The sequence below is a fragment of the Bombyx mandarina genome, chromosome 12 (genome assembly GCF_030267445.1).
Source record: "Bombyx mandarina strain Sakado chromosome 12, ASM3026744v2".
Lineage (NCBI taxonomy): Eukaryota > Metazoa > Arthropoda > Insecta > Lepidoptera > Bombycidae > Bombyx > Bombyx mandarina.
Window position 1 is genome coordinate 8669176 of NC_143219.1, and position 12030 is coordinate 8681205.

The 12030-nt window shown below is 34.6% G+C and overlaps 1 protein-coding gene across 3 annotated transcripts; it reads right to left on the bottom strand.

Annotated features, from left to right (window-relative positions):
• Window positions 1-885: 885 nt before the first annotated feature.
• DESAT4 (fatty acid desaturase) lies at window positions 886-8570 on the bottom strand. 3 transcript variants are annotated; one of them, XM_028186674.2, is made up of 5 exons: window positions 8422-8570; window positions 6657-6888; window positions 6109-6239; window positions 4765-4970; window positions 886-4144 (listed from the first exon to the last, which is right to left on the bottom strand). In XM_028186674.2, exons 2-5 carry the CDS (start codon window positions 6871-6873, stop codon window positions 3640-3642), a joined length of 1059 nt encoding a protein of 352 aa, XP_028042475.2. In that variant the 5' UTR covers window positions 6874-6888; window positions 8422-8570; the 3' UTR covers window positions 886-3639. The 3 variants fall into 3 exon arrangements, with proteins under 3 accessions (XP_028042475.2, XP_028042469.2, XP_089587790.1); XM_028186668.2 differs by having other exon boundaries at window positions 8311-8566; XM_089731664.1 differs by lacking the exon at window positions 8422-8570 and adding an exon at window positions 7406-7729.
• Window positions 8571-12030: the final 3460 nt, after the last annotated feature.

The window sequence follows — 12030 nt, forward strand, 5'->3', positions numbered from 1 at the left end:
GATATCTTATGTAATGTAGTTTAAGATAAGCTAACTAGTATATTATATACTCATGTACTACATAGCTTGATTCAGCTTAATTTTGAGACAAGAAACTCGTCTGATACTAACCTTCTTGCGATTGGTAAGCCTCAAATCTGAATTAGTGTGAGGTTTAGAGTATAAAACACGAGACGATGATTAATCATAATACTATGGTTCGAACTCATAAATTTCCCAATAATATGGTATGTAGGAAGTACTATAGTTCGCCAGTCCAGAACAAACTTAAGCTGGCAATAAACATTTGACATCGACTTTGGGAAAGAGACAATAATATGCTAATTTCGGTTTCGTAGAGCGTTATCTCCGTCGCACACTGTGACTATACTTTTTATGTCCACGATGGATAAACTTATCGACTATGCTAAGCCTCTCTTTTCTTGGTTTCGTTTATTTTCGTATTGGTTGCTAAGAAGTGTACGTCAATACAAAAACTGCATTAAATTAGCCCTATATAAAAAGTTTCACCTTCTTTTTACATATTTTTTTATAAATAAATAGCTGAGAACAAATAAGGCATGGTCATCGCCACAAATTAAGATTCTCTTTGTTATGGGTACCAGAAACTGACGTACATACATATATACCTTTAAATATATACATATTAAGTATATAGATAATAAACATCCAGAAAAAAGCAAACAAACGTGGTCACCACGCGAATGTTAGCCCGATTTGGGAATCGCACGACCCTCGGCGCATCGGTCAGGGCCGCTAAGTACTGTACCACCGAGTTATCTTACATATAAAATATTAATTGATTTTGAACGAAGAAAAAAGTTGTTAAATACTTACTCTCGTAACAAAAAATAGATGAAAAGGATATACACATTAAAATACCAATTTCAGTTATTATAGTGTTGTAATTTAAAGTAGTTTAAACAACATACAGTATTTAGCATGAAAATCTCTTAAAAGTTTGAACAAAACAAAACGCATCTCCTGAACCAAAGCGTAACTAAAACATTCGCAGTGCTCACCTGCGGACACTGTAACTTCAAACAAAAACGAAAAATATTAAAATAGCTATTTATCTTGGATTTTTAAAATAAACTTCAAACGGAAAAACATTCTTTTATCATACGAGTAAATATAAACAAGTTCTACCTTATATATTATGTTGATTACACTTCGTACATAGCTTTTAAAAACATTAGGGCTTATAACAAATTATAAAAAAAAAAAGTGTTTTTAGACATGGTTGACATTTTTAGACATCGTTCCGTAAATGTTCTCTGGTTTTAACCATAATTTTGTTAGTAAAATTGTTGTCTAACAAATATGGTTGCAGGAGACCTTGCCAAATAATACAAGGCGACTAAATACACTTATAGAGTTAACCAACAAGCTTTGTTGAAGACTCTTAGAGAATTAAATTGGTTTAACCATTAACCGTTCTAAACATTATCACAATTCCTTATTCCTTGTCAGTCCATTACACGTTACTTTTCATACTGTTACTAACCGATGACCGACTTACGTATCGCATACAGCGAATCGCAATTTTGAACGCCTCCATTCCTCCATTAATGCAATAAAAACATTCCTATAACTTGAGTTTTCACTCAAAATTTTCATTGCGCGTTTGTAAAATAAGGAGGCGTCAAGTCTTTAAGACATACATAAATAATGTGCATTTTTTTTTTTTTTTATATCTCAATGAATATGTGCCTATTATTGTTTATTTAAGTGATAATTTCATTAACACTGTTACGATTTAAGTCTGTGTAACGGATATGACACTCGAAAAGCGATACCAAATACACAATATAAATACATATATTCAAAAGAAAAAAGTAAAAACTTCGGAAATTTTCGGTTTCATTCTCTTGCAGCTGAATCCTAGGATTCTATAGGAATAGGAATGAAGGATTACTGCTGGTCCAGAGGCCTTTCCAATTTCACCAGGACAGGTGTGCGAGCTCAGTCAGGACGAAAGGAATTTACCAACAGCTGCTCAAGCACCTCCGGAGGAGACCTACCTCAAGGGCAGTTGCTAGGCGTAGTTTACTTCTACCGCGTGTGAAGTGTCCGCGATCAAATAGGCAATTGCAATAGTTTATAATTTTATATAAATCATACATACTTTTAACGAAAGGCCATAAAGAAAAGTAGATCTTCCGCTTAATAATATAATTATTGACATTTCTAGTAGGTGCCCTTCTCGTTCCAATACCTATACCACATAATATAAACTTAAAAATAACGTTCTGTGACACTTTATGATATACTCGTAATTGGTATACTCGTAATTGGTTAAATGATTTTGTGTTCTCTCACATAATTAATAAGACTAGTTTTCGTTTCAATAATAAATACATTATGTGGTCTACAATGCTAATGTTTTGTAACGCAAATTACATTTTATCGCAGTAAAAACTTAATTTAATAACTTTAAAAGTTTTTTTGTAACTTTTTTTTCTTGCTCTCTCATTTTATATTCGGCGTTCGACGTCAAACGCCGCTGATTTTCCTTTTTCGTCACTCGAATTCGTACAACATTAATCATTTATATTTAGTCACTACAATATTATATACCTAATAGTGAAGTTTAATTTGGAAAGTTAAAAGCCTCTTGTTAATAAAAAGCAATGGAAATAAATTTGGCAAATTGATTGTCAGCTAATGTCTAAAACCTGTAAATAATGGCTACTTTTAAATGATAATTACGAGAATGAAAGGTAGGAAGAATTGGTAGGAAGAATTCAACCAATCATAAGTATTTGGTATGGCAGGGAGAAAATATTATTATATATTTTCTCTTGCTGTTTAAAGTTAAGAACCTTATTTTGCTAAAAAGGCCAAAACTAATTTTCTATAAATTAACTGGGTTCAAGATTCTGACATAAAGTAGTTAATGAAAAAATTTACGTACAACAATTTCGTGTATCTACGTAATTAAAATAGTATTAATATAGTCGATATAGTTACATTATTGCAACAAAGTTCCACTAACACAAAATCGCCAACCCTGTTATTTGTATTAAATAAGTATTATAGCAGATCCTCGTGTTGTATATTATTAATATATATTTGAAATGGGACGAACAATTCAATAAAAAATAGACAGTGTTCATTCAAATTTCTAAGTTTCAAATTCATTTAAGTCTCAAAATGTGGCATGATGTTTGGGTAAGGTTTGAACATTTTGCATGTGGAACAATAAATAGACGGAAAAGTTTTTTTTATTTTCTATAACGACAGACGAACGAGTAGTTACCATTGGTAACGAACATCAACGCAGCCAAGACTACAAATTACAGTTCAAACTGCCACATCAAACTAATCAAAATTCAGTGCTAGTAATTTTTGTAAGGAGTGCAACTAATTGTCAAAATATGTGCCAAAGCTCTACTCATGTGCCTACCACAGGTCTATTTGGACAATCAACACTATAATGAATGTGAAAATCGTCAATACAGTACAAGAGGCTAGAAATATACAACTATTATGTAAATAGAAACATGCATTATTTATTTTTCAATTTAGAAGACCCTAAATGAAGGTACATTATAATCTGTGTATTTTAAATCCAAATAACCGTAAGACCGATATATTCGTCATTAGTACATAACTACTGTGGTTTGTTCCATATGATCAATTGTCCTTAGGATTAATGCGGATGGCTTGCTTTATTTCCTCTTTGTCGAGATCTTTATCGCCCCAGCCCCAGAGGTAGTGAGAGCCATCACCGGTGCGGTTCACACGGTTCTTTATGATCTCGTCAGATACAGTTTTCAGATCGTATGCCCATCCAATTTTAGCAAAGAAATTGATGAAATTGGTGGTGAAGTTTAATCTGTTGTTACCGAGTTCCGCTGTCTTGTAGTCCCATGGGAATGTGTGGTGGTAGTTGTGGAATCCCTCGCCGAGTGCAAACAGCGACACGGAGATGTTCTCGGATGGCTTGATATTCTTGTCGTAGGGTTTTCCGCCCCATTTGTGAGCAGCGGAGTTCACTAGCCATGTGACATTCAAAATAAATGTATAACGGAAAAGAGTCGCAACAAAGAACGCGTTAATCCAAGACTCATTCCAAAAATACACCGGAATCACTGTTGGCAAAATGAAGCAAGCGATTGGCATCAGAATTAAATAGTACCTGGAATTGTAAAAGAAATATGTTATTTGCAATGTAAAAATAATACACAAATAAGTGTGCAAGTAAAATTACTACAGCTACACTCCTCTTTGACCATTGTTGGCATACTAAATTCAACCATTCATTAAAACAACCCCTGTGACTTCTATTGTGTTTTGTTGAAATTATGCCTTGAAATATCAAAACTACTCTACAGCATTAACTTAATCAAAAAATCGAAAGAAAACAAATTGAAAAGTAATATTATACAACATATAAAACTATTCAATTTATATTAATAGTAAAATCATAATCTTGAAAATTGAAAAGCAACCAAACATCAATTCATCATCATCAATCTTGCTATTAAATATTTTTCATCATCATGTAACTTCTGCACTTGTAGATACGAGAGTAGAACCGTATGGTTCCAATTAAGAGTGAATCAAACAAAAGTCCGGCGGTCATGACCGCCAATTGGGCGACTAGTGAAGGCTTGGATGCGGATTGTTGAGATATAGGAAATTCTCTTCGGTTCAGTTCAATAAGCCTCGTCTATAATATCCTAATGGAAATCTGGCGTTTCCTCATAAGTCATAATAATTGACTGAATTAAAAATACAGCATTATAAAATAATTACTTTTTCTGGAATCGAAGAATGGGATCGGCATATAAGTCACTTAGGTCGAGACCCTTGCCCTTTCTCTTCAGTTCTGGATGTTTCCTCACTAGAAGCCAGCCAATGTGAGAGAAAAAGAAACCTCGTGTGGCATTATGTGGGTCGGCATCAGTCTCGGAGTATTTATGATGCATGCGATGATCACGTGCCCAATCTAAAGCAGAATCCTGAAAATAAACACATTTTAACATATATCTTGCAAATAGTGAAGTACTTTTGCAGCGACACAACTTGTATATTAGATACATACATAGTGAAAATGCTGTTTGTTTTACATAAAGAAGAAGAAAAAGCATTTATGTTATACTGATTTCTTATAGAACAGCATATTATGTATCATAATAATTTTAAAGTAAGTAATTTTAAGTAATGGACTTTTGTAGTCTCTGCAAAATGTGCCATGTTTGTTTTGAATGTTATCTAATCTTTGAATATTATCTGCTTATGTTATCAGAGGGTATTAGACTTTTGGTAATAACCTTATGTGGGAAATTTAATAATGTCAATTCTTTCATCACTTTCATTTCATTTTGAATAAATTTAACCAACAACATCAGAATCTAAGATGTGAACATTGTCCATAGATTATTCGCATCTTTTATAAAAAAAATAACTAAGTAAAGTAAGTAGGACTAGGTTTGGTACCCTAAAACGCAGTTTTGTTGAAATTTGATGAGTGTTGAAGAACAAATTTAATTATTCAACTACTGTTTTTTTCACTGTACACAATTTTGAAAGTGGTTAAATTTAGTCAACTGACGTGCGGGACCCTCGGATTGTGTTTTCTGGTGTGATAATGGGGCGTTCTTTCTATATAATTCAAGTTTTCTATTGCATTTGCTTCACGTCAATCAAACCCGCAAAATTATAGTTTGCGTAATTACTGGTGGTAGGACGTCTTGTGAATCCGCACAGGTAGGTACCACCACCCTGCCTATTTCTGCCGTAAAGCAGTAATGTGTTTCGGTTTGAATACTTGACACCTTAGAACTTACATCTCAAGGTGGGTGGCGCATTTACGTCGTAGATGTCTATGGGCTCCAGTAACCACTTAACACCAGGTGGGCTGTGAGCTAGTCCACCCATCTAGCAATAAAAAAAATTATAAAAAAACTTAACACCAGGTGGGCCGTGAGCACCTCCAACTATCTTAGCAATAAAAAAAAGTATGGACAAGCATCACCACATTCCGTAATAAGTCACCTTAGGCTCAAAAAAATAAATTGTTGTGCAATACCTACAAATAAGACACAAAAGGATTTTCATCTAAAATATTTTTTCTTATTTTCTTTCTTAATTTCTCACCTGAAAAGCCAAGGAATTGAAGATGATAAGGATAACACGTAGAGGCCACTTTGCTTTGTATGATTTATGTGCCCATAATCTATGTGCACCTGCTGTGATGCCAAGTCCTGACATTACATACAATATATAGGCTGAAAAAAAACATTATTCACTTTTATTTTTTGGAAGATAAAGGTTGTTTGAAAAATTAATTAGTTTTTTTTGTTATATACATTATTTTAATCACAGAATTATTTATGAATTCTTTTTCAAGTAACAAACTGATGCTTGCGATAATGCCATGTATCTTGATTCCTTATGCTAGCATAATTTTTTCTAAATATTATGTAGATGCTTAGCTAACAAAATTTTCATTATATGAAATAATTTTGTATTAAAAATCGAACTACACGGTTAATTTGGTGTAATATATTGCTTCTAAAAGCTCTTTTGCAGTCAGAGTAGCTATTATTGTAATGCAATTATAACTGCCATCTCATATCTCAAGATGAGTATTTAAACTATAATATATTGTGTAGGCTAAGATTATATATAACAAAAATATTTACCAAATAGGTCTGTTTGCCATTTCGCATGAAATAAGAAAAGGTAGCCTCCATACAACGCAGCAATATGAAGGTATGTAAAAAGTATTATATTCCTCCAAACTAGTTTCTTTGGGTAGTTGTCGGCTTGCTGCACAGGTGTGCTGGACAGTCCTAAGTCTGGAGTATCAGCATCATTTTCAAAGAGAACACCATTTGCATCCTTTACATTGGGCGCCATATTGGTCTGTTATTTCTACAAACAATGAGAATACAAATAAGGCACAAAGCAAGGTAGGTATACATATATAGTACTTGTATGCATTTAATTTAAATGTCATTATATAGGTTGAAGGCTGCAGAATATATAAATATGGCCTATAATGAACATGAGCTACGGATTTAGAGTTTATTCATTTAAATTAAATTTATTATTTAATTTATTTTATTAATTTAATTTTGATTGAAGTTCCCAAGCAAGTTCCAACAGAATCATCAAACCTGTTAAAAACATAAAGACAATTAAACAGGAAAAATTAATATAATCAACTTGAAAAAATATTTCAAAAGTAATTAAAATCTAACAACTTTTGAAATTATTTAAATGCCACAAAAATTAATTATTTTTGCTACATCATTTCAATAATCACCAACAATTTTAAATTGTATTTATAAAATTTAAGAATAAATTAGATAAGTATGTAATTGTTTTGAAGTCACTAATTTTGTTTTTATTGATTTTCGACAGAACACATAAGGGAAACTTTTCTGACCTCGAAGCTTAAAGGTATTATATTCGTTTGTCAAGTGTGTATTTTTCATATCAGCAAGAGCAGATTCCTAATTCCTGAATGCGTAATTGAACAGGAAAGGCAGCTGAACTCCCACCGCCGCGTAACATTTATCATACATTGCGTGCAGTGCTTTTAAAATACCGATTCCCTTACACACAAAATATGACTAATCTCTATGTATCCTAAGCTTTCGATACCCAACTATCGTATATAAGACATTTAAATACGGCATATAAAATACATTTATATATTAATAAAAATTAAGTTCGAATGATCTGTCAATAATGAATCACCGCTCTAATATATTAAGTGTATAATCTATGAATCACCGTTGAAGGAAACATTTTGTCATTATACCACAGAACACTAGTACTTCTAGCGAAGCATTATACCTACCTACCTAACATACGAAAGTGCCTATTATTTATAAATAGATGTATACATATTTTATAAATTATAAAATTAAACACACTTAGGTTCCATACCATGCACTTAATATTTTCTTTATCTTAAAGAAGCATACCATAGTAAAATCGATAATAAATAATATATAATTTAATGAACAAGTGTAAAAAATCCATGCGTAACATAGGTAGTCATAGCTGCTTAAAGAATAAGTCATTTTATTTCTACCAAGCACATGAAAATTAATGAAATTTGTCCCTAGTGACCTTCATTTTCCCAATAACATTGACTGATATAAAATTTAAGCTAACGCAGTGACGGACTTTTCAAAGCCTTTCTACTTTCGTTTTAAAATGCCGGTAAAAAAATAGCTGTTTACATTTTGTACGAATAATAAGCTTTAAGCCGGTACAAAGAATATATTTTATTCATCATATTTGTTGTGTTGCATGTACATGTAGCATAATAAATATTCTTACCACGCTATACCAGTAGCTATTTATTATCCGTTTCAAAAAAATACACTATTCACAAATTACATCAATTCGTCGATTAGTAAATAGTAATACTGAAGCTAAATACGTAAATACCGTGTTATTTATAATTAAACGTAAAAATCGCGTCACTGTTCACCAAGCACATACGCTGATAAGCTCACATTAACTCTCACGTGTCTGGCAGAAAACTGATGATATTTGCACTCTCTGCAGTCTGCAGTACGAAATTGGCACGAATTCAGTGTTGCGGTGAGATTTGACAAGATTCTCGTATAATATTTTTGCAACATTCTGTCCGTATGTAGTCATTCTTGAGTATAAATTTTAGTTTAAAATACAAATATGATTTTCTAATTATCTTTTTTTTAAATAGTATCACGTACCAATTTTATTCTTTAAAATATGTATCAGTAGACGCATGTGTCAATCATAAAGGATCTTAATATTAAAACTAGACTTTCCACAATATGCATTCGCATACTGGAATTCTTTGGATACATTGCTCGAAAGGAGGGTCACAATCTTGAGCAGCTGATGATAACGGGCAAGATAGAGGGCACGATGCCCTCCTCGAGGCTAAGGATCACAGCAGATGGAGAACAATTGTACATGAGAGATTGATTCAGCGGGGGAGTCAGGATCCTCAGTAATAAGGAGAGCGACGCAACGTGGAGGAGTACGAGAAAGAGTATCGAACTTATAAAATTTGAACAGTGTGGGTCGTCATTCATCGTAGACTCGGTGGTTGGTGGGTAATTAACCTAAGGTACCTTTGTTGGTAATATTTTGTTAGAATGAGCTTCCGCATAATTACACCACAACAAATTTAATGTAAGTAACCATGATAGTAGTCGGATGAGTGAAATTAGGAAGTAAATATTCGAACAAATAATACTACGGAGGCGCGGGTTGGCCTCGGGGCAACCCCCTCTGCCCAGGCTTGATCTCTCTGCCTAACGAGGTAGGGGTGAGATAACGAAGTAGGGGTTTTTTTCCTACCTATGCTGATAGCCTTGAGAGGCTAGTTCAGCTTCACCCTAACGTGTAGGTGAGCTCACGGGGCTCAAACCGGAGTGTTGCTAATACTGGCCCTAGCAAGAGCAGTGCTTCGCAAAATCTACCACCGGATCGGAAACGCGACCCACTGAGAAGATCCGGCGAGAAACTCAGTGGGCTCGTAAAGGTGAGATAACGAGCTAGGTATGAGACAGTAAATACTATATTTCGTTTTAAGCCATGTTTTATCTTTTATTTCTAGAAAAGGCTTATTTATTTTGTAGTTTACATATTTGTTTATTTCCAATATTTTTACTGCTAAAAGTCTTAACTTTCATAGGAATATATTAAGCTGGCAGCCTTTTGGTGTTGAATACGTTGAATGTGGCGGTCGTTCACGGTTAAGCAGGCGCAGAGCTACGAATACGGTGATTGGAGGAAATGTGGCGCGATACTTTGACCACGTCACTCGCTCGCTTGCTAACCCACCACGACACGATGTAGCCCGCTATGATCACGCGATGTGGGGTCTAACCATCGCGTGATCTCACTATGTATAATATTATGTATTGTTTATTTATCTTACAAACGATATAGTTCTATATTAACTTAATAGGTTATATAAATGTCTATACTTCTTTAATCTCTATAAAGCTAATAACGTAGAAGTATAATTTCAAAAATATTTAATTTACTTCACTTAACTTAATCACATAATTTCTTTAACAATTTAATAAACGGCGCGCTTCAAAATGCGACCGATAAAGAATGAAATTAGCATTAATTTGTATATTTTAGATTCAGAATATTCCCATTAGAATGAATTTAAGATTAGCGTGCTCTTGGATAAACGAAGGTAAGGTTGCTTATTATAAAACCTATCATTGATTTAATGATAAAAAGGTAGGTAGGTAGGTACGTAAGTACTACTCGACATGTTTTGAATAATTACTGCTTTTGTAAAGCTCTGTAAATTGATTGATCGATTGTTTAATGTTTCAAGGCTTGTGTGAAATTTTATTAATGAGTTTTATCATGTAGGTACTCAAAAATTCGTGTAGAACAAGAAATACTTACCCACACCAAGTTGGGCGCATGGATTGTAGTAGGAAGGGTGTTTATGGTTTTGGTACCATACCCTAAAAAACTAGAAAATTATGGTTGTTTTTGGTTTTAATATGTAAAGTTGTTGGAAAAATGTACAGTAGTACATTCTCAATTGAAAATTGAAGTAGGTACCTACCTGGGAAAAAAGGGTTAGAAAAAATTTAATGCAAAAGTCTACACATTTGCGTGTTGTTAATCAATCACAAAAATATGTTTGTACGGTTCGATTTTTTGATTCAAAAGAATCAAATTTCGTACAAAGATAGTTTATAACCTGTACTTAGCAGATTTTTAATCACGGTAAATGGGTTGACCAAATGAACGCCAGGTATTTTTTTTATTGCTTAGATGGGTGGACGAGCTCACACCGAGCCCACCTGGTGTTAAGTGGTTACTGAAGCCCATAGACATTTACAACGGAAATGCGCCACCCACCTTCAGATATAAGTTCTAAGGTCTCAGTATAGTTACAACGGCTGCCCCACCCTTCAAACCGAAACGCATATCTATACTATATTAATACGACAGTGTGTTTAATGTTCTGTGACTTACGTATCGAATCTACAAATTGTACTTCATGAACCAGTAAATATTATCTATTAGCCCACTGATGTCCACAGCTGGACTTGGACACCCCCAAACCTCGCCACAACGATCGGTCCTGCGCTGTTGCATCCAGCGGATCCCTGCGAATCTCAATAGGTCGTCAATACTAGTCAGAGGGCTACGCTACGCCTTCCGGTTCGCAGACGTCACTTTTCTGCCCCAGTGGCCATCTGTTTTAAGAGCAATGTACCCTGCCCACTGCCACCTCAACGTCGCAATCCTTTGGCATATGTCGGTATTTATGTCTCGTGGCGTGCAACCTCTTTGACAGGACATAAGACCTACAACGACTAGACACAGACTAAAACAGCCACTTGACAAGAATTCAAAAATAAAGAGAGAAATGGAACGAGGGCGGACGTGACTAGCGGCAGGCAGTACATTTTTTGACTTTTTTTTTTTTTTTTTTTATTGCTTACCTGTGTGGACGAGCTCACAGCCCACCTGATGTTAAGTGGTTACTGGAGCCCATAGTCATCTACAACGTAAATGCGCCACACACCTTGAGATATAAGTTCTAAGGTCTCAGTATAGTCACAACGGCTGCCCCACCCTTCAAACCGAAACGCATTACTGCTTCACGGCCGAAATAGGCGGGGCGGTGGTACCTACCCGTGCGGACTCACAAGAGGTCCTACCACCAGTAATTACGCAAATTATAATTTTGCGGGTTTCATTTTTATTACACGATGTTATTCCTTCACCGTGGAAGTCAATCGTGAACATTTGTTGAGTACGTATTTCATTAGAAAAATTGGTACCCGCCTGCGGGATTCGAACACCGGTGCATCGCTTCAATACGAATGCACCGGACGTCTTATCCGTTAGGCCACGACGACCATAAAGACGGACACAAACGAGACGACAAGGAACAAATTGACCGTTCTCATATACATATAAGTAAAATAGTCGACAAAAGAACGAAACGACCGTTCAAGTGATCCTTCGACCGTTCATTATGTTTTTCCTCCGAATCTCCTTATTTCTGATTTG

Bases quoted from the DNA above. Each gene is read 5' to 3' on its own strand.
- DESAT4 (XM_028186674.2), bottom strand. From the start codon at position 6,873: ATGGCGCCCAATGTAAAGGATGCAAATGGTGTTCTCTTTGAAAATGAT. The intron at 4,971-6,108 runs GTGAGAAATTAA...GTTTATTTTCAG, and splicing joins TCAATTCCTTGGCTTTTCAG to GATTCTGCTTTAGATTGGGC. The intron at 4,145-4,764 runs GTAATTATTTTA...TTACAATTCCAG, and splicing joins ATTCTTCGATTCCAGAAAAA to GTACTATTTAATTCTGATGC.